We start from the raw sequence: 26718 nt of genomic DNA on the forward strand, positions 1-26718 counted from the left end.
ATAAACCTACATCGGGCCCTGCTCGGCATCGGACCTTAGTCTGGAACATACTAACATACATACACGAGCCAACATTGGTGTTTTCGAACTGTTCCTACTGTAGGAAAACTCACCTCAAATGTCGGGTGAAATAGTTGAACGTCTCTACTCTTGCAACCGACTCTACTCACGCCCTATACAAAAACAATCCCTTAGATACCATTTGTGACGTTTCCATTTTCACGGTCAGAAAAGGACAATTTCATTTATGCTTTTATAATAAAATCAGAGTAATCTTTCAAATAAAAGTGATGTGGAATTTGTTCCCAAAACAAAATATGATAAAAAAAAATTATCAAAGCATTTCTTAAAGAAATGTAGTTTCATTTTATTACAAACTTGGGATGTCAACATCGATACAGACCAAAAGCATAAACAGTACAATATAGGTCATACAACATTTATTTACATCTACTTGCCTATAATCCAAAATCCCTCATCATCATCCAACTATGTTCTTGTTCCATTGCCTGTAATACAGAAAGCTATCTGGGTCATTCTTGTGAGTCTGGTGAGCACATAGGGTTTTCAACCCATAATAAATAAATTTATTAATTTCATCAACCAACAATAACCCTGATTATCCATTTCCGTTATCCTCACTTTACGTTACTAAACACCTATTATAAGGGACCTAGCCTAAGGATCATCATCGGGATGGAAAATACTACTAAGGGGATTCCTCAACCATATATGTCCACAAGGTAACCATGAGGGGGATGGAGTACATCGGTGAACACATCGTTCACAACCACCTACAGGTTGCAAGCCTGCTAGCGTTCTACTAGACTGTCTAGAATAGTCTGTGGTCGTCATCTATACTTCGCTAGATGACTGGAACATCGTCAACGTCGAGGCCTCTCATCATTTTATTTCAGCACACATCAACTATTTCATTTGCCCATGTTTTACCAAACATATTTGTAGATAAAAATACATATACAGTTTAAATCATTTAAAACATGTATAAAACGTTCATTCAACATAGATATCAGGTAAATAGATAATATGCACACATAACACGTAATCTATATAAAATACTTCATATATACGTGTAAGATGAAACTAACTATACACTCACATTAGTAGCGTGAGTGGATAGAATCTAACTAGAAACGGCCAACGGTTCGTGATCGTCGGGCTCGGGATGTGGAACGCCTTCAACAAACAAGAGAGAGAAAGATGCGTTTTTGTAACCAGAACAAAGAAGGCGAGCCTTCTATTTATAGTCCAAAATTTGGATTCTCACGTAGTGAGCCATGGCGATCACCTCGTAGCTTCGCCATCTGCGTTCTAGGCTCGCATAGTGTCCGTTTGACTCCTCACGTCGTGAGAAATCCATTGATCACATCATGAGCTTTTGACTTATCATCCCGTAGACTTTCCATGCATCTTCTATCTTGAAAATGTGGCATATTGACTCCTCACACCATGAGTATTGTGAAGGGTTTTGAGCATTCTAATTCTCCTATGGTGTACATGCAACCCTAAATACCTTAAATCTATGTTTTCTCTATTGTACATGCAAACTTGAACTTTCCAAAGTATTACCCTAACTAGCATACAAAACATTGATACTTGGGTAATAAAACCAGTTAGAAGACATACCTTTTATTGTAGTTGGAAGCCTTGGACCTTTAAGAACTTAGTGCCCTAAGTTTTGCACCTCAAATGGAATCGCACAACACCACAAACAATTGGCATAACTTGAGAGAATGATACTTCCACTCAAAAATCCGCTAGCCCTCTTATCACTATCACTAGTCACCACTTAAGTGCCAATTTCATGAGCCTTGGGGTTTCTTATATAGTGTGGAAAACTAGGGTTACACCATGTAACTCATGACTTTCCACATTCCTCATGATCCATGGGTTTTAACCTCCATGGAGTATCCATGGGTCACCACATGGGTTTAGCCCAACATGAAGAACTATGGATCATAAGTCCACATTATAAGAATGAGTGATTTACCAAATCAATCCCTATTTATTTAATTAGTCTCTTTTGATCACAAAATTATTTCCAAACTAATTTTGATCAATACTAATTAAATAATATTATTTCATATTAATTAAATAATATTATTTCATATTAATAAATCATAAATATCATCTTCTCATAAAAGTCTATCCAAATTGTTCTGATGCCATGCAACCAAAATGGACCATGCTACTCTCGAGTCAATTACATACCAATAATAGTTATGGGCTTAGACATATAATCCAACATATTGATACTCACGTCGTGAGTCCAGTCAAATTAGGGTTTCTGACACATGTCATGCTCTCAGACAACTACATTTTCGAAAGGCCATAACTTTTGCATACGAGCTCTAATTTTGACGTTCTTTATATCCACGCGAAAGTGGAGACGTAATATACAACTTTCATTTAGAATCCTAAGGCTAAAGAATAACCTATCATAAACTTATTTTTTTTACGATTCCCGGTGTCGTGTCGGTTTTGACGCGAAACTTCGACAGGTCATAACTTCTTCGTTATAACTTGGATTTCGGTGTTCTTTATATCTCCGAAATCCTTGTTACGACCACTACAAATTTCTTCTTAGATATCGGGTTTATCTAGCATTTTATTTTTTGATGCTTATCTTTATCCTTAATTTATTATATCACCATAATTAAGTAAAAAGCACATAAATTTACATAATACTCAAATAATTCAATTTTATTACTTCAAAATGAGTTACAATGGTTGACCTAGACTATTACATTATCATTAATGCTTAGCCCAGAAACACGGACGTTACAATTCTCTCTCACTTTGGATGATTCTGTCTCGTAATCATGCATCAGCAAATAAATGCAGATAGCGAATCATCATGTCACTCTCTGTTTACCAGGTGAGATTTGGCCCACTTGTATGTTTCCATCACATAAGCACTAAATCGACCATCTTGAGTCGCAACTTATTAGTCTTATGGTCAATGATCGCTTCTGGTTCTTCAACTAGCCTTTTGTTTTAATCCATCCTTAACTCAGAAATTGGAATTATGTCGGGAACTTCTCCTGTGAATTTCCTCAAATAACACACGTGGAAAGTGTTATGAATATCATCTAGTTCTTCTGGTAGTTATAGCTTGCAAGATTGGTTCCCGATCCTTTGAAGAACTTTAAACGGTCCGATAAACCTTGGAATCAACTTTCCCCTTTTACCAAATCTTATAAGTACCTTCCATGGCGATACTTTAAGTAAAACTGAATCTCCAACTTTGAATTTCATCGGTTGTCTTTCTTGTCAGCATAACTCTTTTGACGATCCTGGGCTGCTAACATCCTTTCCCTAATCACTTTCAGCTTTTCAGCAGTCTGATGGATTATCTCGGGTCCCATAAACTGCTTTTCTCCAACTTCAAGCCAACATGATGGCGTTCGAAACTTCTTGTTCATACAAAGCTTGATAAGGTGCCATCTTGATGCTCGAGTGAAAACTATTATTGTAGGAAAATTCTACCAGAGGTAAATATTCATCCCAATTACCTTGAAATTCCAGGGTACATTTTCTTAGCATATCCTCCAATGTTTGAATCGTTCGTTCGCTTTGACCATCGGTTTGCCGATGGTAAGCTATACATAAACACAACTCCGTACCTAATTCCTCTTGTAGACTTCTCCAAAACCTTGACGTGAAACGACTATCACGATTTGATATAATCGTTAAAGGAACACTGTGAAGTCTTACTATCTCCTTCACGTAAGCATTTGCAAGTTTATCCATGGACCATTTTTCATTGGCTGCTATGAAGTGTGCACTTTTAGTAAACCGATCAATGACCACCCAAATCATGTCGTGAACGCTCTTTGTTTTGGGTAGTTTAGTCACAAAACCCATGGTGATGTCTTTCCCATTTACCCATGGGTACAAGTAAAGGTTCTAAACTCCCATACGGTTTCTGATGTTGTGCCTTAACCCATACACATGTTACACACTTGGTCACATACTTTTCAACATCGAGCTTCATCGTCGGCCACCAGTAGTAGGGTTTCAGATCCCTATATATTTTTGTGTTTCAGGATGAATCGAGTACATGGTCTTGTGAGCTTCTTCCATTAGAAGATCCCTTATTCCTCCCATCTTAGGTACCCAAATCCTATCTTGGAATACCTTTAGTACTTGACCATTTATACAGAACACTAACGTTTTTCCCAAACGTTCTTCCTTTCGGTCATTTTTCTTTGAAGCTTCTTCCTGAGATTTCTTGATGCTTTATACAATCTTTGAGACAATTTTGATTCTTAATGCTTTTGACCTTTTCTTTTCAAGGCTCATTTTTCTGCTTAAAGCATCAGGTACAACATTTTCTTTACCAGTGCGATAAATTATTTCACAGTCGTAATCCTTAAGCAACTCTAGCCAACATCATTGACTCATGTTCAATTCCTTCTGATTAAAGAGATACTAGAGACTCTTATGGTCAGTGAAAAGTTTGCACTTCATGCCATAGAGATAATGCCTCCATATCTTTAGGGCGAATACTACCGCTGCCAACTCCAAATCATGAGTGGGGTAGTTATTTTCAAGTTCTTTTAATTGTCTCGATGCATATGCTATCACCTTATCCCTTTGGGTCAGAACACAACCTAACCCGACTCTAGATGCATCGCTATAAACTGCAAAGTTTCCAACTCCATCAGGTAAAGAAAGAATCGGTGTTTCACACAACTTCTTCTTTAGTTTCTCGAATGCTTCCTCATGCTTCTCACTCCAAGTATAAGTAGCCCATTTGTGGGTCAAAGTTGTCAATGGAGCATCTATCAAAGAAAAGCCTTAGATAAATCTTCAGTAATATCCGACTAATCCTAAAAAGTTTCGGATCTCTGTGGGACTCTTTGGTTGTTCCTACTTTATTATAGCTTCAATCTTAGCTGGGTCAACCATGATCCCTTCTTGGTTAACCACATGACCCAAAAATTGGACTTCTTGAATCCAAAAATCACATTTGGAGAACTTTGCATACAACTTCTCCTTCTTCAGAACTTCTAACACTTCTTGTAGATGCTTGCCATGCTCCTGCATGTTTTTTGAATAAATCAAAATGTCATCTATGAACACTATCATGGATTTATCGAGGAATAGTTTACCAACCCTGTTCATCAAATCCATGAATGTTGTTGGAGCATTGGTTAGTCCAAACGACATAACCAATAACTCGTAGTATCCATATATTGTTCTGAATGCATTCTTCTCAATACTCTGCTCTCTCACCTTTAGTTGATGATAACCTGACCTAAGATCGATCTTGGAGAAATAGATCTAACCTTACAGCTGATCGAACAAGTAATCAATCCTTAGCAATGGGTACTTGTTCTTTATTGTTGCCTTGTTCAGCTCTTTGTATTCTATGAACATTCTCATGCTTCCATCCTTCTTCTTTACAAATAACACCGGAGCTCCACAGGGTGATGAACTAGGTCTAATGAAATTGTTATCCAACAACTCCTGAAGTTGCGTCATAAGCTCATTCATCTCCGTTGGTGCTAATCGATATGGTTCTTTTGCTATTGGTGTTGTTCCCGGTAACAAGTGTATTCGAAACTCCAATTGTCTATCAGGGGCAATCCAGGAAGATTTTTTGGAAAAACTTATGGATAGTCACACACCATTGGTATACTTTGCATCTCCTTTTTCTCCTTCTTAGCATCGATCACGAATGCCCAGTATGAGGTGCATCTTTTAGATAAACATTTTATGGCTTTCATTAGGGAAATGATTCCAGAATTTACTCTGCGCTTGTCTCCGTACACCATAAATGACCATTTTCCATGTGGGTTTATCCTCAGTATTTTTTTCTTACACAGTATCTCGACATCATTGGCGCTAGGTCAATCCATCCCCAGTATGATGTCGAAACCATTCAACTCAATGGGTAACAGCTCCTCATGGAATTTGTTTCCATTCAAGTCGATGACAATATTCTTAGGGCAATCATTAACAGTTATGAATTTACCGCTAGCAACTTCTACAATTAGGGCATCATCAAGTTTTTCTATAGGCAATGCTAGTCTTCCACTAAATTAATGTGATATAAAGGAGTAATTCGCTTCGGAATCAAACAATAAATTGGCAGACAATCCGTTTACAAGAAAGGTACCTGAAGTGACATCCATTGCATTCTTTGCGACTTCCAACGTCATCTGGAAAGCTCTCGCCTTCGGCTTTGGTGGGAGATTGGGCCTTGTTGTCTCTTTCTTCTTCGGACAGTCTCTCAAAATGTGCCCCTCATCTTTGCATCCATAACAAACATTCTTATTGAAGGTGCATTCATTGGCATATTGCCCAGACTTTCCACATTTTAAAAAAAGTGATCTCCTCACCACATTTCCCAACATGTTTCTTCTTACACTTGTCACACCATTTTGCTTCACCTCCTCTTCCTCTCGAATCAGACTTCTAGAATTTACTTTTCTTGTTGGGTGTCGAAGATCCATCGAACTTCCTTTTCTTACCAACCTTTGCCCTCTCCTGACCCCTTTTTTTAACTGAGTCTCAACATTCTTGGTTGCTCTAACGGCTGCCTTCAATGTGTTTTCCATTTTGACTGTTGGGCCACAATCCAATGGCAATCCGTTAGCAAAATTTTCAATGTTAGCGAGTTCAGTCGACACTAGATAAAGGAATAACTTCATCTTTTCGGTAAAAGCAGTAGCATAGTCATCAATGCTCGTTTTCCCTTTCTTCATGTTCTGAAATTCATTGTTTAGATCTATCAGATCTATTTCAAAGCAGTACTGTATTTTTAACTGCTCTAAGAACGCTTCCCATGACATTTTTAGAGCATCTCCATGTGGCATCGTGTTTGCCAATAGCTTCCACCAGCTTAAAACTCTAGTCTTCAGTTGTCTGACCGCAAAACGATTTTCTGATTGTCGCTACAATTGCAGCTTTCAAATACCATCTCCATTTCAGAGATCCAGTCCATAATATTTACAGGCTTTGGACTTCCGGAAAGACTTGGTGGTTTGGCGCCCAAGAAATTCTTATACATACACCCATCTCTGCTGATTTCCCTCTACGCGTTATTCGTTTCTGCCATTATGGGTTCTGCTTGACTGACAGTGTGGCTGTAATTTCCTTCCTCCGACTGACTGTCATTTAGTTCAAGTTGTTCAAAAGGCATTGAAGGTTCGCTTCTGTTGTTCAACAATAGTTGTCTCATTTCTTCCTTTTTTTCGACCATCATTGCCTGAATCATGACTTGTAATCCAACCATTGTGATTGGTTCTGGTGCGACTTCTACTATTGGCACTTGCTCCATCACTTGGGGTTGAGGTTGTTGATTCCTATTTACATTTCCAGCTCCACTTCAGGTTCTTGCCATTTTGATCTATACACCAAATTAGGCGAATTTAGATCTTTATTCAGGATAGACACTTAAATCCTCCTTATCACTCCGAAATGTTACATGCTAGTTCTAATATCGTAGTCATACACTTAGAATCCTGAACACATAAGCTTTCCAGATCCGGTCGGTAACAGACCATAAATCCGCACAAATTATAGCATATATGGCAAACATATAACATTTAGCACATAAAAGCATTTTAGGCATCTTTTCTAAAATATGGTAGACAATCATTTCACGATCATCACTTAGCATTCTAAGTTTAAGTCTAGAAATCCTACAAATTTCTAGTTCGCTTAAACTAATGCTCTGATACCAACTGTGACATCCTCATTTTCACGGCCAGAAAAGACCGATTTCGTTTATGCTTTTATAACTAGATTAAAACCCGCGTTAAACGCGGGAACATATTCAAAAACATTGAATTGTAAACTTATATTACATCATAGGAAGCATGACAATTAAAAGTAGTTTACCATAGCTATTTTAAATTCATTAACATACATTATAATAGCTATTTTAATTTCATAACAATTAAAACAATAAATAAAAAAAAAAGTAATAAATCATAGAATAATATAAAATCTTAAAATAGTTCATTACAATAAAAACAACTATGTTCGAATGCAAATTAAAATATATATAATCAGTAATATCGACCTGGCATAGTCACTGTATCAAAATCAGAACGGATTGAAAAAACTTGTTGAGAATGATGTGACGGAACCTCATACTCAATTGTATTTCCTCTAAAGAAATATAGGGTATTGTTTCTATAATTCCACCATTCATGTGCACTTTCATTGTAAGTACTATCATCTACTTTAACCCACCGATTGTGAATGAAAATCCAAATAGCCCACGAAGTATCTCCACTTATAGAGAGATATCCTAATTTTCCCTGAAAGTTGATTAGTCTCGATGCATATGGTTTTAATTCATTAATAGTAGAAGGTGAAAATATGAGTATATGTTCTTCTGAATAAATATCAAATCGCAGTATGATATCATTAGATAATAAGAAGTATAAGGCACCGCCACTTGTAACAGCCTCATCAGAGACAGGATAAACAGATGATGGTAACTGGATATTTTGAAACTCCCTCCATTGCCACATAGTAGATGAAAACAATTCTATGTTGTAGTAATCATAGTCCACTTTTTCCGTAAGCATATCACTACAAATAAAATAGCATATAAGTAAATCATAAAGTAAATTAATAACATAAAATGTACTACATATAAACTCTTACGATGGCTTTGTGTATGACAATCGAATGACCTTGAAATGTAACGGGTTCGAACTGATAACTACCAAAGCAAAGTTTGTTGCAGTGTATTCAGAGGTCGGAAACGGTATCCATTTGGCATCTGAAGTCGTTGGTTTTATAACAAATAAAATCTTCGAAACGTATTCATCTGGATCATAGCATTCATAAAGAAGGAGTCCACACAATGATGATGCTAAAATAGTACAAGTATGTGGTAGCCAATCAATGTCATGATTGTTGCTACCAAAAGACGGAAGAAACTGACGCTCTATATTTTTCCATGGTTTTTTTTGTTGAACGATAATTCCACAAACCACATTATTTCTACGGTTGTAGTTATGAAGAACATAGTTGTTGTATGTTAGATTTCCATAATATGTATTTGTACAACGTACGGTAGCAAATGTTTGTAATGATGTTCGTGAAAGAATTTCAATAATTAGTTCAGAGGTCAATAACGATAACGGCAAAAGAAAGAAAGTATAATATAATAATATTAGAAAAACTTAAAATTTTTTATTTGATGACATATGATTTTAATTGATAATAAGTATACTGTTTGTAGCATTGAGGGTAAAGAATTTTACCAGATCCATTTTAATTTTTTTTCCAATACATCAATGATTGTATTGTTAGACGTGATCCTTGAGATAGCATAACCTTCTGTTTTGTTATTCAAATTGTCATATGTAATTTGAATTTTGAACGCCATCTTTTTTTCCAGTAGTATATTTAGTGCAGATGGATAAATTTCATTATTACCAACCTAAAAAAAGAGAATGTTTATAAAAATACATATACAAAATAATAATTTTGTTTTAAGTAAATGAAGTTAATATGTATAACCTTATGGAACTCATGAACCAACTCTTGTGCGTTTTTTCTTATAAGCTTCTTTACGTCAGAATCATATAAAGTAAGTGACGCTAAACCGGTAATATCTTCAACTTTAATGGTGATTTTAAAACTAAAAGCATTGATGTAAACATATTTAGTAATATAAATTTATATAATTTAACAGAACAATATAATAATATTTATAAAATAAGTTTCAAAACCTGAGAACAACAGAAATGACTTTGTTTATGCAGCTTGAAATGTTACAATAAAAAACTTCTTTATCTTGAGACTGATCTTGATGCATTAAAATTTGTCTCACGACTTTCTGTTGACATCTAATACAAGTAAAACAGTACCATTCTCCTTCAACACATAGTTGCTTAATCGTACCGACAACAATTAAAGTTTTTTCCTAAAAAATGTTAATGAAAGTTTAAATTTTAGTTTAAAATAATAATAATCAAGGAATAAGAGATAAATAATAGAAAAACAATTTCTAAAAAATTATATATTGTAAATGAAAGTGATTTATATATACCTGATGTACTTGTTTGAGATCAGCAATACTTTTGAAATCAAAATTATGAAGGAAATCTTCATTTTCTGAGTAGATGCTCGATGACGAAGAGTTGCTACAATTAGCAATTGTGGTTTGAGCCATTTATCTGGAGAAATAACAAATATTATATATATATATATATATATATATATATATATATATATATATATATATATATATATATATATCTAAGATTGCAAAATTACAAAGTTTAATAACACTTTGAAAGACGTCAATTTAAAAAAAAAATAGAATTCAAAAGACATTGATTCAAATTTTAAAACAAACTACATATATAAATATTTATATTTAATATGATATTAATGAATTAAACTTAAAAACGAAAATAAGTTGTTTTTCATATTAATACATTGTGAACCGTAGATATTTTAGGAACGTTGTTATTTATCACTTAAAAGTTACAATCCGATTGAAAATCAATAATACAGACAGTATAAATCGAAGACGATGAAGACAGAGTATTGAAAAGAATAAACGTACCTGATCTTGAAGATCTAATTTTGAAGAGAAAAGAAGACGTCGAGAATAACAGAAGAAATTGGCGAAGATGACGGCAACAATAGAAGACGGAGGTTCGGATAGTAGTATGAACGGATGAACGGGTGCCAGTGAGGAACTCAAAGAGTCAACATCAAGAACAGGTGCAGGGTTAAGAAGATGGTGAAATCGGATACTTGGGAATATCAACCGAGAGGGATTACTGAGGTATGTTGTAAACAATAAAAATGATGAGTTTTTGTCCCTAATTTCATAGATATTATTAACGGATTCGTGATATATTGTTTCCTTATTTTCATAGTTTTTGTGAGATTTCTTTCCAAATTAAAAAAAAATATTGTCCCTAATTTTGTGCCTGATATCAGCATCGTATCTTCATGTCTATGAAGAAAAAATGTCGATTCATACTATTTTCATTTATTTATCTCTATTACATCATTTTAATTTCCCAAGTCAGCTGAAACCCATTCCGATTCTGGTTCTCAAGACGGTTCCGACATTGTCAATGCTGTATCCTACCCACCAAATTACAGGTATGGAAACTGCCTTGAAAGTGATGATGAAGTTGAAGATTCAGATCAAGACGATGAAGAAGAAGACGAAATTATTTGTCAAGAAGTGTGGTGCGAGTCGATTCCGGTTCCATCAGCAGAATCAAGAGCGGAATTAAACTTCCACCGATAAAAGGAGAATTCTTCTTTGAATTCCGCCCCACCTGCAGTCGATTCCAGCCTTTCGAATTGGTTGGTTCACACGCCAAATAACAAGGGAATCGGAAGCTATAACTCCGGAATTGAAGCGATTTCCTCTGGAAAAAATTCGAGCATTGAAGATAGACCGATTTTGGGTGCTTTGACAGTAGAGGAGCTCAAACAGTTTTCAGCATCATCTTGTACACCAACACCAAAGAAATCACCAAGTAGAAGCCCTGATGATATGCCTATTATTGGTAGTGTTGGAAGCTATTGGAGCTCAACTCCATCATATAAAGGCATACCAAATAGCAACAGCAAGTATAGAGAGGTATATATCTATAATAATGTTTGTGATTTATTTGTTGTGTACTTGTGTTTGGGTTAGCACTCAGCACTTACTGATGTTGGTAATTTGGTATGCAGGATAAGAAAGTGAATTGGCACAATACCCCATTTGAAACAAGATTGGAGAGAGCTTTATTTTGAAGAAAGTGAATTGGCTCAATATAAAAAACAAATTATTATCGATGTATTTGATTTTGGTTTCCAGGAAGCGGGTCCGAAGGTGTGAAAATTCAGCTCCATTTTTCAGAACTTTTGAAAAATAATACAGTTGTTTATGTGGTAAGTTAAGTTATTTGAGTTTGAGTTTAAGGGGTTGAAGGGCATTTTCGTCTTTATGGTATAAGTTGGTTCAGATAACGCTCGAAAGTTATGAATTAGCAGGCTATTTTAAAATTTTTTTGTATTGATTAATGGTAGTATGGAAAAGAACATCTATGGGAAAGTCAATCAGATTGAAGGGTATTTATGTCAACAATGTAAAAATAAGAAAAGTTTTTTATTTCTGGGAGTTGGTATCTCTTTGATTCGATTTTCATTTGAAGTGGAGTTTTTTTTTTTTTTTTTTGTAGATTTCATGGGTTTTTTCTGGGAGTTGGTATCTACACTTACATAGTCAATTTGACATATTTGCCCCTCCGGTTGTATTTTCCATATCTGACCAGCACAGTAAAATTGACATATTTTCCACCTATTGGACATAATTGCCCCTATATAGTGAAATTGACATATTTTCCACCTATTGGAGGTTTTATCCTAAAATAAATTATTTTGTTACTTTTGGTTGTTCTAAGTCTTTGGAACAAATAACATTGTAATTTAGTGAGTCTAATATTTATTTTCTTTTTTTCATTAAAACATAAAAATAAATAGTATTTAATTTTGTAGGGAGGTGATTTTTCCAATTTATATTTTAATCCTGCCACTGGATAATTAATGTATGGACCAATATACCCCTAAACTCATTTATGATATTGAAGAGGGAGAAAGATTAAAATCAAATACTTTTTTATGGGAAAAATCTCACGGTTAATTTATGCTTAAGATTTGAATAAGTTTAAATGAATAAATGATGGAGAGTTAATCAACACATTTTGAATCAAAATCAGTTCAAGTTTAAATTTTGAATCCGAATGATGGTCAATTCAAGTTTATATTAAAGGTTAACATATAAAAATCAATTAAAGTTTACATTAACAATCAAATAAATAGTTAAGATAATGAAATCAAATTCATTGTTTACATTAACAATCAAATAAATAGTTAAGATAATGAAATCAAATTCATTGTTAACAGTTAATTTTACATTTAAGGTTAAAAGTTAACATTAACAATCAAATAAACAGTTAACATAATGAAATCAAATCCATTAATTGAACTTCTGACCAGTAAAACGATGATGTCAGCAAATAATTCAAGGGTTAGAAATTAAGGATTGAAATGTAATGAATGGCCTTGATTTATAACAGCATCGAATTTAAGGTTCTCTTTTAATAATATTTAGATATTAGAGAAGATTGGAGATTAAGACATTTTATTTAACGGTGTAAAACATATAAAGAAAACACAATCAAGGACCCCGATTATTTAACATGATATCATAAAAAACGAACATAATAAATTTAAGTATGATAAAGTAACAGAAAGACACGTCGTTTTATTGATTATATTGATATGTCTAAATAAATAAAAAGAAATGTATGATTATCTATAATCGTTGAAGGACCTCCTTGTACACAACATTTTTTGTTTTATTGGTTTGACGACCTTCCTCATCACATATGAGTACCTTCAAGCCTTTTTTACTTGTCACGCGGGATACAACTACATATAACTGATCATGAGTAAAGACAGGTCTACGTAAATACAATCCAACAGTTGATAATGACTGCCCTTGACTCTTGTTAATGGTCATGGCAAAACAAACAGCTACGGGAAGTTGTCTCCGCTGAAAACGGAAGGGGATTCTTTTATCAGACGGAGTTAACTTCATGCGAGGTATATAAGTAGTCTCATTGAAGAATCTACCAGCTATAATACGTACCTCAATGACATGTTTTCCAAGCCTAACTATTTGTAACCTTGTACCATTGCATAGACCTTTGGTTTGGTCAATATTACGAAGCAACATGACCGGAACACCTGTTTTTAATGTGAGTTTATGGTTGGGAATTCCAGATGCCTAAAAAGCATTCAGTACATCCGGAGAGTAAACTGATTCCTCAAAACAATCTGCTGACTCTGTCTCACATAAAGAATCCGAACTCAGATAAGTTTTGCCTTCGTCTTTCATCAATCCTAACATGTAGTCATTGATAGCATCAACTTCTTCATTAGTAGGAACCAAAATAGCCTTATCTTGAAAATATGATGGGTCATCAAGATGGTTTTCAAAAGAAGGATAAATGGTCGATATAATTGAATGAATATGGTCACCTGTAGAGCGAATGATAACATCTTCTGGAAATTCAACTTCAGCTTCACCATCATTAGGACCACCAATATTACCTTCACCAATTTTAAGAATCCATTCTGCAAATGCTTTTGTCTCATCCAAATCATTAGTTGGACAACCAACCTGAAGCCTCATGTTTACCGTTAAACGTAACACTGTACATTCACTCCATAATCTTGATGAATGTAACGATGCCTGCACAATATCCGAACGATTACCTCTTTGTATTACTGGAAGAATTTGTCTAAAGTCACCTCCAAATACAATGGTCTTGCCGCCAAACGCTTTATTCCTGTTAGATGAACGGATAATGTCTCTAAGCGTCCTATCAAATGCTTCAAAACAATGACGGTGCATCATCGGAGCTTCATCCCAAATGATAAGTCTTGCTTTGTTAAGTAGTGCAGCAAGATCACTGTCTGGCGCGATAGAACAAAATGAATTCTCGGTCAAGTTAATTGGGATAATAAATCTTGAATGCGCTGTCCTACCACCAAGGAGCAATAGTGCTGCAATTCCACTTGAAGCAACGTTGATAACAATTTCACCTTTGGATCTAATAGCAGCATACAAGTTTTTCCAAACAAATGTTTTTCCGGTTCCTCCGTAACCATAAAGGAAAAAGACACCACCTTGGTTGTTGTTAACCACATTCATAACGGTGTGATAAACATTTTTTTGCTCGACATTTAATTTGGAATACAAATCTTGATGCTCAACTTCAATAACACCAGGATCATAGTTAAGCTCATCTTGAATTAACATATTGCATGATTCTTGAATGTATCTATGATCAGGAAACGGCATATTTGGTATTTGCTTCAAACTTAATCCACAACTCAATAATGATTTCTCGATGTATGACAAGGTAAGGTTGAAAATTGCATCCTCTTTTAACTTCAAGCCTGAAAATGCAATATACAACGAAATTAAATATGGTTATAGCTATGTAAATGGCTTATGTTAAGACATTTATAACTACTATAAATGATGTAATCGCGAGTTGGTTTTTTGTGAGTTTTACATGCATAATGTATAAATGATGGAAAATGAACAATTTTTTTGTATAAATGGAAAAAAAAATTGTTGATTATGTTTTATGACAAATTTTTTAAAAAAGGTCATTTTTAAGCAATATAGTTCCGTCCAAGGACCATTTGTATATTAACAATAATTGGGTTGTTTTGGAATCAAATTAAAATGTAGGGAAAACGAAATTTTAGGGCAATTAATACAAATGCAATTCCTGACCCTTTAAATATGACCTATTGTTAAATAGTTTTTATCGGTTTTATTTAAAGTTGAAATTAGTTGATTTTCTTTTCAAGAAGAAATTTATTAGTTTGAATAAAAAAAACTATAAATTAGTTTATTTACCTCTGACGCCGATTTCTTGTTCACGAACGTGAATGACATCATCAGAAAGACATTGATACGTTTCTTCAAAAACATGAGCAGGACTTGACAAACTATCTGATGTAATCAACATAACAAAGAGAGACCGGCAGAAAGATGTTGTGGCCCAATGATGTGTTTCGTTTATTGACGAAATGTACTCTCTATCATCATCTAATAGACCAAGAGCATAGCAAGCATCTTTGTAAGACTCATGTACAATTCCGTTAATTGTCTTGATATCTTCATAGCTTGTAGGACCCTTGATTTTGTTCAGCAGAATCCGTAGGTAATAAATGTCACCAGCCTTGGGAGAAACGTGGTTTAATCGACCGAGTGCCTTGGACTTGGTTTTTCTTTTTGTCCATATCTTATCTGATTTATTCCAAACATATTTAGTTGGGAATTCAACGTATGACAACTTTCGTGCATCTTCATCATGCTTGTTACATTCCATCCAAGCTAAAAATTGAGAAGCAGCGACAGTCGGTTTAGAAAAAACCTGATTAAGATGTTGGTTTGGTTTAAATACAACAGGTTGTTTGTTTTCGAGGTGAAATGACAACCTTTCGACAGGAGGTGTTCGATAATGAATATCATACGCAAAAAGCCTCCAACATGCCTCACATGCGGAAATATAACGACAGTTATAGAACTCACCAATTTCGTCATCGTCGTTATTTTGTATTTGTTGTTTTTTCTTTTTTGTTGGATCAACAATAGATGTTGTTATCCTATCCGGTCCTTTGTTAATATACTTAAAAAGATACTTTATCGATCCAACTTGGTTACACCACTCTACATTCATGTGAGCTTGATATTGTTTCATAAGGATCTTATTATATGGAACAACATTCCTGAAAAATCAAGAAAATTTTCATAAACAACATTAAATGATAATTTGAAGTTAACATAGGAAGAACATAAGAAAACATATATAATGAGTAATATGTTTTTATATATTACATTATCCGTTTAAAAATAAAATATTAGTACCATTTTAATTTAAGTTGTTTATTGATATTTATGTATTTAAACATATAATAATATATTTCATAAAAAGAAAAAAATTTTAAGGAATTAAAATTTATTAAATCATTCAAAAGGATTTGTGTATACCTGTTGTCTAAAGAAACACCTTTTTTAAGGACATTATTTCCATCGTTACGTCTCCGGTAAATAGGATAACCATCAATATACGTATGATCGGTATATTCCCTTGGAAATCTTTTTGAACATTTGCCTTTTTTCATACACGACATAAATGGTTGATCGTTGCCACAAGGTCCGTGTATCATGTTATCACAAACAATCTGATACAAATCGGGTTCATTATCCTTGTCTGGCAATTCAGCACATATAACACGGTCTATGTCTTCAGGATTTGGAATTTTAGAATTTTTTTTCCAAAAACAGACATACATGACAATGTGGCAGGCCCCTCTTTTGAAACTCAATCGTATATACAACTGTGTGAGCAAAGAAAGCAAGCAGGGTTAAAAGATAAAATTATCAAAAAGTTATAATGTTAATGAGTAAAAAATATATAAGATTGATACCTCCAGCGACTTCACCCAAAGTTTTTTCATCCTTCAATTGACTGATTAATGAATCAAGTTTAATTTTGAAAATTCGTGTCAGAATATCTGGCCTGTCTTCTGGTTTGAGATTCTCGGCTTCAACAAATCTAATGACTTCTGGCCATTTAGGATTACATGTAAGGGTTAAAAAAAGATCTGGATAACCAAACCACTTAACCAGAGTCATCGCATCTAAGTAGTTTTGTTGCATGTAACGGCTGCCGCCAGTAAAAGAAGATGGTATAATAATACGGTTTCCAATAAAAGAAGCATCTTCAATGCCATCTTCAGCTGCCTGGGCCAAGTTGCGATAAGGTGCCACGCGTAAGGTTGGCTGGTTAAACCTAATATAACTAAGTCGTTCATTTTCAACCATTGTATACGAATCAACCAAAAACTGTTGGAATAGTTTTCTTGAACGTAATATCAATGATATTTCATCGGTTCTCTGTTGTATACGATAAGCAAAAAACTCTCGCATGGTCAACCTTATTTGTCCATCAGATTCTGGATCTTCAACACCACGATGTAGTATATCGACTCGAAATCCATCTTCGGCATAAGGGAATAATAAAGGATATTGAAGTGCAAGATACTGAGGATGCAACTCATTAATACGTTGAAGTTATCGACTTTGCGTTTCCAATACGATATCCCTTGAATCATACCCATCAATGTCACCTATAATGAGGGCAGCTACCTCATTTGTGGTAGGAAGATTATACTGCCTATCATCATTTTCTCTTGACCCAATCAATTTCAACCTAATACGCTCTGTTGGATTTGAACCAAAGCGATCACGTGCCATTCTAAATTGTTTAACCAGTGGATTAATGAAATCCAATAAGCCCATCAACTCGTGAATAGTCCAGAACTCAAGAGAAAACGGATTTGCCATGGACTCATTAGATGTGGTCTTTTTCTTCTTATTAGACCTATAATAATATAATCAAAAAAAGAATGGATATAAATTTTTTGTAGTAATATATATATATATATATATATATATATATATATATATATATATATATAATGGAGTTATATAATATAGGGTATTCACACACTCGCATGATTTGAATCTGTTTTGAACCTCATGATCTGTATCATATATGTACAATTGACAAAATCTGGGTGATTCACCATCTTGGGGAAGTAAGCTGCCTGCAATATGATAATTTTGGCCATGAATTCGATAAACATAAGGACCACCTCCTGAGTTAACGGTGTGATCAATCTTTCCAGCCATAGATGTGAATGCGAACATCATATTGTATCGACGTATATTCTGTATAAAGTTTTGACTTTTTTCCGAAAGACCGCTATATAAATCAATCAACAACTGAGGTGGGTGAATCAGACTGGGTAGTTCAACTTTTCCATTGTAACAACAAATGGAATAACATGTTTTCTTTAAATCCTTATTTCCTCGAATTGCTTCTCCCTGCCACACCTTAGCTTTACATACTGAGCAAACATATACAGCATCTCCAGAATCCAAATAATCTATAAATAAATAAACAAATTTACGAAATTATATCTGTGGTATGCTATAAATGTAATAGGGGAACGACATTTTAGTTGTCATGACAAATAATTTGTGGTGTGGATATAATACCTTTTCTTATTCCGATATATTTAGAATGATTGTTACCGGTTACATCATTCTGAGCATTTGAAGTAGAAGGAATACATATTTGTGTCTTCTTTTTTGTTGAAATCGGTCTGCCTCTTTTTTTCTTTTCTTTATAGTTAATGTTGGGACCAACTGAAAAATGTGTAACTGTATGTATGAATAAAATATATAATAAGACAACTGAATAATGAAGTTGATCATTATTAATAGATAAACGATCAAGTTGAACAATATGGGTACCTGAAGGTTCAACGAAATCTTCATTCAACTCAAATAATGGAATATCTTGTGTATTAAATCGTTTCGATTTCGTTGTTGTTGAATGAGTTGTGTTGTGCTGAATTGTATCTTGGTTGTTAGAAAAGTTTGGAGGTAATTCGGTAAAGTTTTGAGCAACTCGACAATTAGGGGGTACGAAGAAACTATTTTCTGAAAAATGAAAATTTGGATGATAATATAGCAAAATATATAAATAAAATATATTAATTTAATACACATAAACAAATAAAAAAAATACAATACAAAAGAGACATAACATATAAGAAAATGTACCTTTCTGAGAATTTCTTTGTATTGTTTGAAATGATGGTGTTTTGAAAGCATTCGATAAAGAGGGTGAATGAACTAAAGAGGAAAAGTATATATAAAACATAAAATTAAATAAGATAATAAAGGAAAAATGTAGTTACCGAAATTAGATATTATAGACCTATATGTATTAAAAAAGATCGTTATACAAATTAGATATTATAGACATATATGTATTAAAAATTAAATGTTAAAAGTTTATATATTGAGAAGTTAAAATTGACGTTATATGATTTAAGAAGTGTATGTAAATATAATATAAAAGAAATTAAGAATACTTTACCTTGATTTGTTAGGTGTGAAAGTTGCGTTCTTGGGGAAATAAATGTGGATTGAACATTCGGTCGTATGATGTTATGAGACGGGGTAGCCTTAGATAATTCGGAAAGGTTTCGAGCAACTCGACAATTAGGTGGTATGAAAAAATTATTTTCTGAAATGAAGATTCGTATCATAAACGGAGGAGAAATATTAAAAAAATATTAATAGTACAATAGATAAACAAATATAAAAACAAAAGTGTAATATAAAAGATGCATAACATATAAGAAAATGTACCTTTGTGGGATATTGTTTGTAATGTTGAATGTGATGATGGTTTTAGAGCATTGGATGAAGATGATGCATTCATTAAAGAGAGAATGGTATGTATATCAAAAACTCAAATGAAATATAAAGAGAAATGAGTTATACAAATTGAACATTATAAACACTCAAGCACTTCAAATATAAACAGAATGCTTAAATATGAATCTTACCATTTGTGATGCCAGACAGTGGTGTTGTTGGGGAAGTGTTGTTGGGTGACACATTAGTAACAAACCTTGTAGGTTTTTTCTTTCCCGAAGCATTTGAAATGTTAGTCATTTCAATATGTTTGATAATTTTTACGTTCTTAGACATATATATATATATATATATATATATATATATATATATATATATATATATATATATATATATATATATATATAGAGTGATGATGATGATTTCTAACACTTTAAATAAGGGAACTGGATATTTCAAAAGATTTAAATTTGGTAAAAAATAAATATTGCATATAGTTAAATAAAGTAATGAAATATTAGTTGGGTTTAACTTAGGTAAAAAATAAAGTCTTCATATAATTATGGAGGGAATAAATGCATTATAGAAAAATTGATTTTGTTTACATATTCCATGATTTTATTCTGTTACCATATGAAAACGATGAATATTTATGCAAATAAAGTTTAAATTTGACTTTAACAAATAAAAGTAGGTGAAATATTATATATAATAAAAATATATATATATATATATATATATATATATATATATATATATATAAATTAGGTAACTGAATATCACAAGGCTTTAAATTTGGTAAAAAATAAAGCATGAATATAATTATGGTAGGAATAAATAAAATATAGATGACATGTATTTTGAATACTTAGACTATGATTTTATTCTGTTACCATATGTAAACGATGTATATTTATGCAAATAAAATTTAAATTCCATTTAGAATATAAAGTAAGTGCATTAGCATATATAAAGAAATTCTTAATTTTCGTGTGTCTATATATATATATATATATATATATATATATATATATATATATATATATATATATATATATATATATATATATATATAATCAAATGATGAATGAAAGAAAAAAGAAAGAAAATACGCATTAAATCAAAAGAGTTCAATAACTTGAAATTGTCATGACCTCCAATTGTATCATTGTGTACACACCAAATAAAAACTCAATACAATTTTAAAAACAACCAAAAGATCAATAAACTGAGAATTAAAAATGCGACACACAAAAGATTAAAAAGAAAATGTCTATAAACATATCGAAGATGATATGTAAAATTTTGATGGGTGGCTTGATATTAGTCCAACTTTTCCAACTTTGGGATCTTCAAGGTATCCCGTACAACAGAAGTTTTTGAAGAAGACCACTCCAAAGACTCATTGTTGGCATCAATCTCAATAGGGCGCTTCCCCGTACTCGATGATGGTGTTACAGCTTCAAGGTCAACAACATCAAGATTGTCATCATGCACATAATTGGTATTTTCCTGTAGATAACAGAAAATAATAAATATCGATAAAGAAAAATATAAAACAAAACATACCATATTTGCATAAAGTTATGAAAAATGAAAGAAAAATATATTGAAGAGAGGGCACAGGGTTTGACTTTGGAAATATATGAGACAGTTACCAACCTTATTTAGCTTGTTAACAGGAGTACCATTATCATTTATATGATCATGTTGATGATTTGATGACCTTTTTGTCACCTCATCAAGAACCCTTTCATCATCGGTTAACTTATGCACAGTGTAAGCCCTAGTTGTTCTGCAGATTGAACATGGAAATCTGAACTTTGAAGACAAACTTCTTATTTAGAAGAATTTTGAACTCATCAGGTATCTGTTGTCAGCCTTGATCCTAATTTACATTATAAAATGTTTGGAAAAGTTAAAGAATAAAAATCATATATGTCAATCATTTAAATAACGGAGATATTTTATGAAACCTTAGCTATTTTGTCCATCAACCATTGGTTTCCACGATGAATAAGATCTTTTACATGACGCTCAAACAATACAAACGAAGAAGAGCCACTTTCATCTTGCACACGAACTACTATCCTAATCCTAAAAATTATAACATAGTACTTATATTTAGCTTGACATACACAATGAAATATATTAAAATTGTAAAATACATGCGTAGTCTTCGAGATAATAATTACTTACTTTCCAAATACATCCGAGACAAATCCACAACCATCACAGTGAAAAGGGCCAGCATCAACATCATCATGATTTTTAGTAACTTTTTTAGAACAATCACGGCAATAAAATGAATACCAACCATCATCCATATCAAAACCAATAATAGTAGCGATAATGGTTAAACCAACTTCCTGTTTCATATATAAGAGAAAAAAGGAATCATATTAAAATATTATTTCATATAAATTGTAGATATAAAATCAAAACAATAATAGAATGCGGAAACTGTTATATAAAAATGTTAAGTAAACCTCATTAAAATCAGGAATTTCATCAATGTTTTTTATCTCAAAACGGAGGTAGTAATCCTCTGGATTAGCCACAACGGTATCTGAGTTGAGCTGGGATGTACGGCTAGAAGACTCAACATTTGTATCCAAAGCATTAATTCTACATAAACAAATAGTGAAGTTATTCAACAAAAGTAATGATTTAGTAAGATAAATGTGTTAAAAATGTTAAATAACATACTTTGATTTGAACTCCAAAATCTGAGGCATATCATCATTTATATGCAATCTAGACCCAAACAAACAATTACCAATTTGAGGCTGACCTGCAAGAAAAAAGAAAATTAATATTGTCAGTAATTACTTTGAAGTTGAAATGATAATTTGTTGTAAAAAACACTTACCACCCCAAATTTTGAGTTTGGCCAAACATAGCAGGATAATAACAGGAGCAGTGTCATTATTATGTTGTGAAATGTAAGTATTCAACTTCATTGCAAAACTGCCCCACAAAGCGACTGCAATTCTCGTACCACTAAATATGCATGGTGGTTATTAATGAAAGATAAATATAAACGGGGGAATGTGTAATAATAATACGAATGTGTACCTTAAATCCTGAGCAACCAGATTCATTAACCTTTTCTCTCTTCCATACTCAACAATGACTCGCATGGGATCACTTGACACAACTTCACCTAGAAAATCTATGTGAAAAAATTTAATAAATTAGTAATAATAACCCAAATGTGTATTACATTAAAAATTGAAGTATAGAAATAAGTTAAACTAACAACATAACATACCAAATGCAACACGAGTGTCAAAGTTCCTGGCTAGCAAATCTGGGAAAGAGATAAAATGATAAGGATCTACTGTATCAACAAAATCATTGGATACACGAACTTTCGTGGTTTTGTAGAAATTGATTTTATGTTTATGAGGTACAAGCATGTATTCGCTTTGATTGCTAGCCATAGCGAAGTTACTGATCTCCCGGATAGCTCCTTCATCGAATAGGGATTCAAATACTGGAATAAGATTTTTTTTTATTGTAGCTTGAATTCTACTTCCCTGTAGGTGACAATGAAAGATAAAAAAGTGCAAAAAATGTATTAAAAAACGGAACAATAACAGATTTCATTACATAGACTAAACTTTATTATTAAAAATAATAAAGTTGTTTATTAAAATTGTATGAAAAGAAGTAAAAAAGTATAACATCTCTCGAATTTCAACTTTTTTTGAATAGAGATAACATAAAAATTGATAATTTTAAAAAACAAATGGTGTAAAAACAGTACCTCCTGGTCGATTAAAATCATGTCCAGGCTTGTGACCATATTAGGATTGTTTACATAGGTCGGCTTCCAAAGCATGACGACTTTAACACGTATGTTCCAAGACTCTTTAGATGCGTTGATTTCAGCAACCTTATCAAAGACGACCTGATCTGCATTGTTAGATGCCATGGAATACTATTATCTGCAATGGAAGGGGATAATTGTTTAGAGAGAATTTTGATTTGTAATGAAAAATCGTAGACAGTATATTTATAGGGAAAAAAATTGGTTAATGCTGATATCACATAAACATTTTAGAATGTAATATCACTTCCATACTTAAGATATGTTTTAATTATGGTATGATATCCAAAATGATATCAATATATCATGTCAAATATAAATATAAAAATAATAAATTCATACCATATTTAAGATAATATTTACCATATAAAAAACTGTAAATTTGAAAAGTTTGAAGAATAAGGAAATTATATAATAAATATACAATATTTTCATAAATATGGTATGATATCGAAAATAAACTCAATATAAGATGTTTAATATATTTAGAAAATATAGGAAAATATATATTTGGTTAATGCTGATATGAAATAAAGATTATGGAATGTAATATCATGTCCATACTTAAAAGATGTTTTATATACGGTATGATATCCTAAATAATATCAGTATACCATCTCAAATATAAGTAGACAAATAGATAAAATCATAGTATCATTTAAAATAGAATAATTACTATATAAAAAACTATAAATTTGAAAAGTTTGTAGAATAAGGGAAAAATATAATAAATATATACCATATTTAAGATAATATTTTTACCATATAAAAAACTATAAATTTGAAAAGGTTGTAGTATAAGGAAATTATATAACAAAATCATACTATCATGTACTATATAATAATTACCATACGAACATCTCTTTGAAAACATTTTAGAAAGAGGCATAGTTAATTAATTACATCATACAAGTTGAGGTTGTAGCCTCCTGCCCTTCTTTATGGTAAGAATCTGTCATCACCTTATAAACACCTCTTTGAATTGCTTTCGATAAATAATTCAGAAAGAAAAACATATTTTATTTAAAGGAACACTCATACTATTATTGATCGGTGTTGCGACAACGAATAGTACTATCATGGTGACATTGAGACTTTGGTTAGGAAAGACCCTTCTTTCCAAAAAAAACAACAACACGATAAGATATATGTTTATTTATATAAAATTAATTCACTTGTTTGAGATTGGATGAAACGGGTTAAGTAAACTTAAAACCAAAACTACTATTATTTTGTTTAGCGTTCAAATGTATCATTTGGTAGGTTAAGTACTATTAAAAATTAGTTACATATAACAAACAAAATTTTAAAAAAAATGTAAGGTGACAAAACAACGTATGCGTATATTTCTTGGATAATTACATTTTGTGTGAAGTTAAAAAGGTATTCAAATTATTAGCATTACCTCCAATTTAGCTTTAAAAAGGTCAAGTGCAGGTCCAGTCCTACTAAGATGTGGGATCATGTCCACACCAAACATACCCTCTAATTGTCATGCCTTATGCAGCTGCACCTTTTCTGACAGCATCCACAGCCACAGCAAGTGAAATGTACAAGAAAGTGAAATGTAGATTGGGTTAGTAAACCTGAAGGTAACAGTGGTCACTGTAGGGTTTTGCATTTTCTTGAGACTCAAGAGGGCAATACTGCCTTTCGGTCTGTTTATGCAAATGAAAGCACATTACATAAGTGCAGGATGCAGTAAACCCACCATGAAAGTGCAATGGTTGTGAGAGCACAAATGCTTACAGGAATAATAACAGACTGAGAGTAGCCATGAAGACGACAATCAAATACATGTCACATAAATAAGCAGAAATGAGCATACCATTGACCCAATCTAACCAACAGTAACCAAAAAGCACCCAGAAGTACCAAACATCGCCAACAAAAGAGATTATCAAGAGAATCTAAGGAAGCACTAAGGCTTTTGTCCAAAGATATGTTCCTATGATGCTCATGGTTTGTATAAGTACACACATCTCGGTTTACTTTCTCTTCTTCTTATTTTGTCTTCGGCATGATATATGCCTCCTACATCACAGAAGAAGCACGGAAAGAGAATATTATTAGAACCAAGTATATGGAAGAGTAGTAGATTTCTGAAGTATTGGAATTTGATAAAGGTGGGATTGGAAAGAACCCTAAAAAATCTATGTCAAAATTACAAAAAATGTCAATGAAAGAGTTCGAATCAATTAAATTCCGAGAAATTCGCAGACCAATTGAAGATAACTTACCTTAATGAAGTCGCAGATGCTTGAACGGATTGAACACTATTCTTCGAAATCCCTGAATTGGGTATCTGCAAGTTCCAGTTCTTCCACATTGGAGGACGAAACAGAGTGATCGGTCTACAAGATTTAGACAAAGAAGTAGAAGCGAATGGATTGACTGTTTCTTAAGATAGGAAGAAGAGACAGAGTAAACGACGAACGAAAGGGAAAATTACACAACGGGGTATTGGGTGGAAGGAAGATGACGTGAGCAAATGATCCAAAGGTCTAGAATATAAGATTGAAATGCATTGAATGGCCCTGATAAGATATATGTTTATTTATATAAAATTAATTCACTTGTTTGAGATTGGAAGAAGCGCTTGAAGTTCCTGTAATCAATGAAAGATATTTGCAGATCGATACATTAATAAACCTGTGTAAGTGATAAAGAGAGGCCTGAGAAAAGGAGATCGCTTACACGGCGGAGGAGGTGTCCGGCGAATTCAAGAGAAAATAATTGAGAAGTGGAGAATCTGATGGAGAAATAAGAGAAGAAGGTGAGGAAATGGAGGAGATAATAGGGCTCCGACACCATGGCGAACAGTATGTTCATTGTTATATCGTAATACTGAGTGCGATCAACATCGGATTCACCGTTATTGGTGTTCTTCCCTTTCTTCCCCATGATTCCTAGGGTTTTCAGATAGCCGGAAGTGGGTGTTTCTGCTAAATCAGCCGCTGTAAATCTCTGATTTGATTTGGAAGGTTAATAAGCAGCATCTTTTACCTTTATTTAGCCATGGCTGAGAGATAATTTATAA

General features: G+C 32.9%; 3 protein-coding genes and 1 long non-coding RNA gene across 4 annotated transcripts; 1 reads left to right on the plus strand and 3 right to left on the minus strand.

Moving 5' to 3' along the window:
* Positions 1 to 10576: 10576 nt before the first annotated feature.
* Positions 10577 to 11931, plus strand: LOC145029240 (uncharacterized). The gene is made up of 2 exons (XR_013676427.1): positions 10577 to 11611; positions 11707 to 11931. It is a non-coding gene; the product is annotated as an uncharacterized LOC145029240 (long non-coding RNA).
* Positions 11932 to 13807: 1876 nt separating this feature from the next.
* LOC145030273 (uncharacterized) lies at positions 13808 to 20143 on the minus strand. Its single transcript, XM_078978666.1, has 10 exons — positions 20035 to 20143; positions 19835 to 19936; positions 18929 to 19117; positions 18671 to 18835; positions 18171 to 18558; positions 17756 to 17990; positions 17035 to 17650; positions 16595 to 16850; positions 15458 to 16332; positions 13808 to 14985 (listed from the first exon to the last, which is right to left on the minus strand). Exons 1-10 carry the CDS (start codon positions 20141 to 20143, stop codon positions 13808 to 13810), a joined length of 4113 nt encoding a protein of 1370 aa, XP_078834792.1.
* An 861-nt stretch (positions 20144 to 21004) lies between these two features.
* LOC145029241 (uncharacterized) lies at positions 21005 to 22617 on the minus strand. Its single transcript, XM_078977839.1, has 6 exons — positions 22553 to 22617; positions 22333 to 22471; positions 22043 to 22212; positions 21820 to 21940; positions 21506 to 21731; positions 21005 to 21355 (listed from the first exon to the last, which is right to left on the minus strand). The coding sequence occupies exons 1-5, from the start codon at positions 22579 to 22581 to the stop codon at positions 21720 to 21722; spliced, it is 471 nt and encodes a 156-aa protein (XP_078833965.1). The 5' UTR covers positions 22582 to 22617; the 3' UTR covers positions 21005 to 21355; positions 21506 to 21719.
* Position 22618: 1 nt separating this feature from the next.
* On the minus strand, positions 22619 to 23872 carry LOC145030275 (replication protein A 70 kDa DNA-binding subunit C-like). Its single transcript, XM_078978667.1, has 5 exons — positions 23616 to 23872; positions 23118 to 23385; positions 22922 to 23018; positions 22716 to 22846; positions 22619 to 22632 (listed from the first exon to the last, which is right to left on the minus strand). Exons 1-5 carry the CDS (start codon positions 23781 to 23783, stop codon positions 22619 to 22621), a joined length of 678 nt encoding a protein of 225 aa, XP_078834793.1. The 5' UTR covers positions 23784 to 23872.
* Between the last annotated feature and the right edge of the window lie 2846 nt (positions 23873 to 26718).

Source organism: Lactuca saligna, chromosome 2 (assembly GCF_052625555.1).
Source record: "Lactuca saligna cultivar CGN05327 chromosome 2, ASM5262555v1, whole genome shotgun sequence".
NCBI lineage: Eukaryota > Viridiplantae > Streptophyta > Magnoliopsida > Asterales > Asteraceae > Lactuca > Lactuca saligna.

Excerpts from the sequence above, each read along its gene's own strand:
- LOC145029241 (XM_078977839.1), bottom strand. The coding sequence starts at position 22,581 with ATGCCTCAGATTTTGGAGTTCAAATCAAA. Across the intron at positions 22,472-22,552 it reads ATTTTGGAGTTCAAATCAAA|AATTAATGCTTTGGATACAA; the intron begins GTATGTTATTTA and ends TTGTTTATGTAG. Across the intron at positions 22,213-22,332 it reads AAATTCCTGATTTTAATGAG|GAAGTTGGTTTAACCATTAT; the intron begins GTTTACTTAACA and ends TATATGAAACAG.
- LOC145030275 (XM_078978667.1), bottom strand. The coding sequence starts at position 23,783 with ATGGCATCTAACAATGCAGATCAGGTCGTCTTTGATAAGGTTGCTGAA. Across the intron at positions 23,019-23,117 it reads TGACACTCGTGTTGCATTTG|ATTTTCTAGGTGAAGTTGTG; the intron begins GTATGTTATGTT and ends TTTTTCACATAG. Across the intron at positions 22,847-22,921 it reads CTGGTTGCTCAGGATTTAAG|TGGTACGAGAATTGCAGTCG; the intron begins GTACACATTCGT and ends ATGCATATTTAG.
- LOC145030273 (XM_078978666.1), bottom strand. The coding sequence starts at position 20,143 with ATGACTAACATTTCAAATGCTTCGGGAAAGAAAAAACCTACAAGGTTT. Across the intron at positions 18,559-18,670 it reads ATATATCGGAATAAGAAAAG|ATTATTTGGATTCTGGAGAT; the intron begins GTATTATATCCA and ends ATTTATTTATAG. Across the intron at positions 14,986-15,457 it reads ACAAGAAATCGGCGTCAGAG|GCTTGAAGTTAAAAGAGGAT; the intron begins GTAAATAAACTA and ends TTGCATTTTCAG.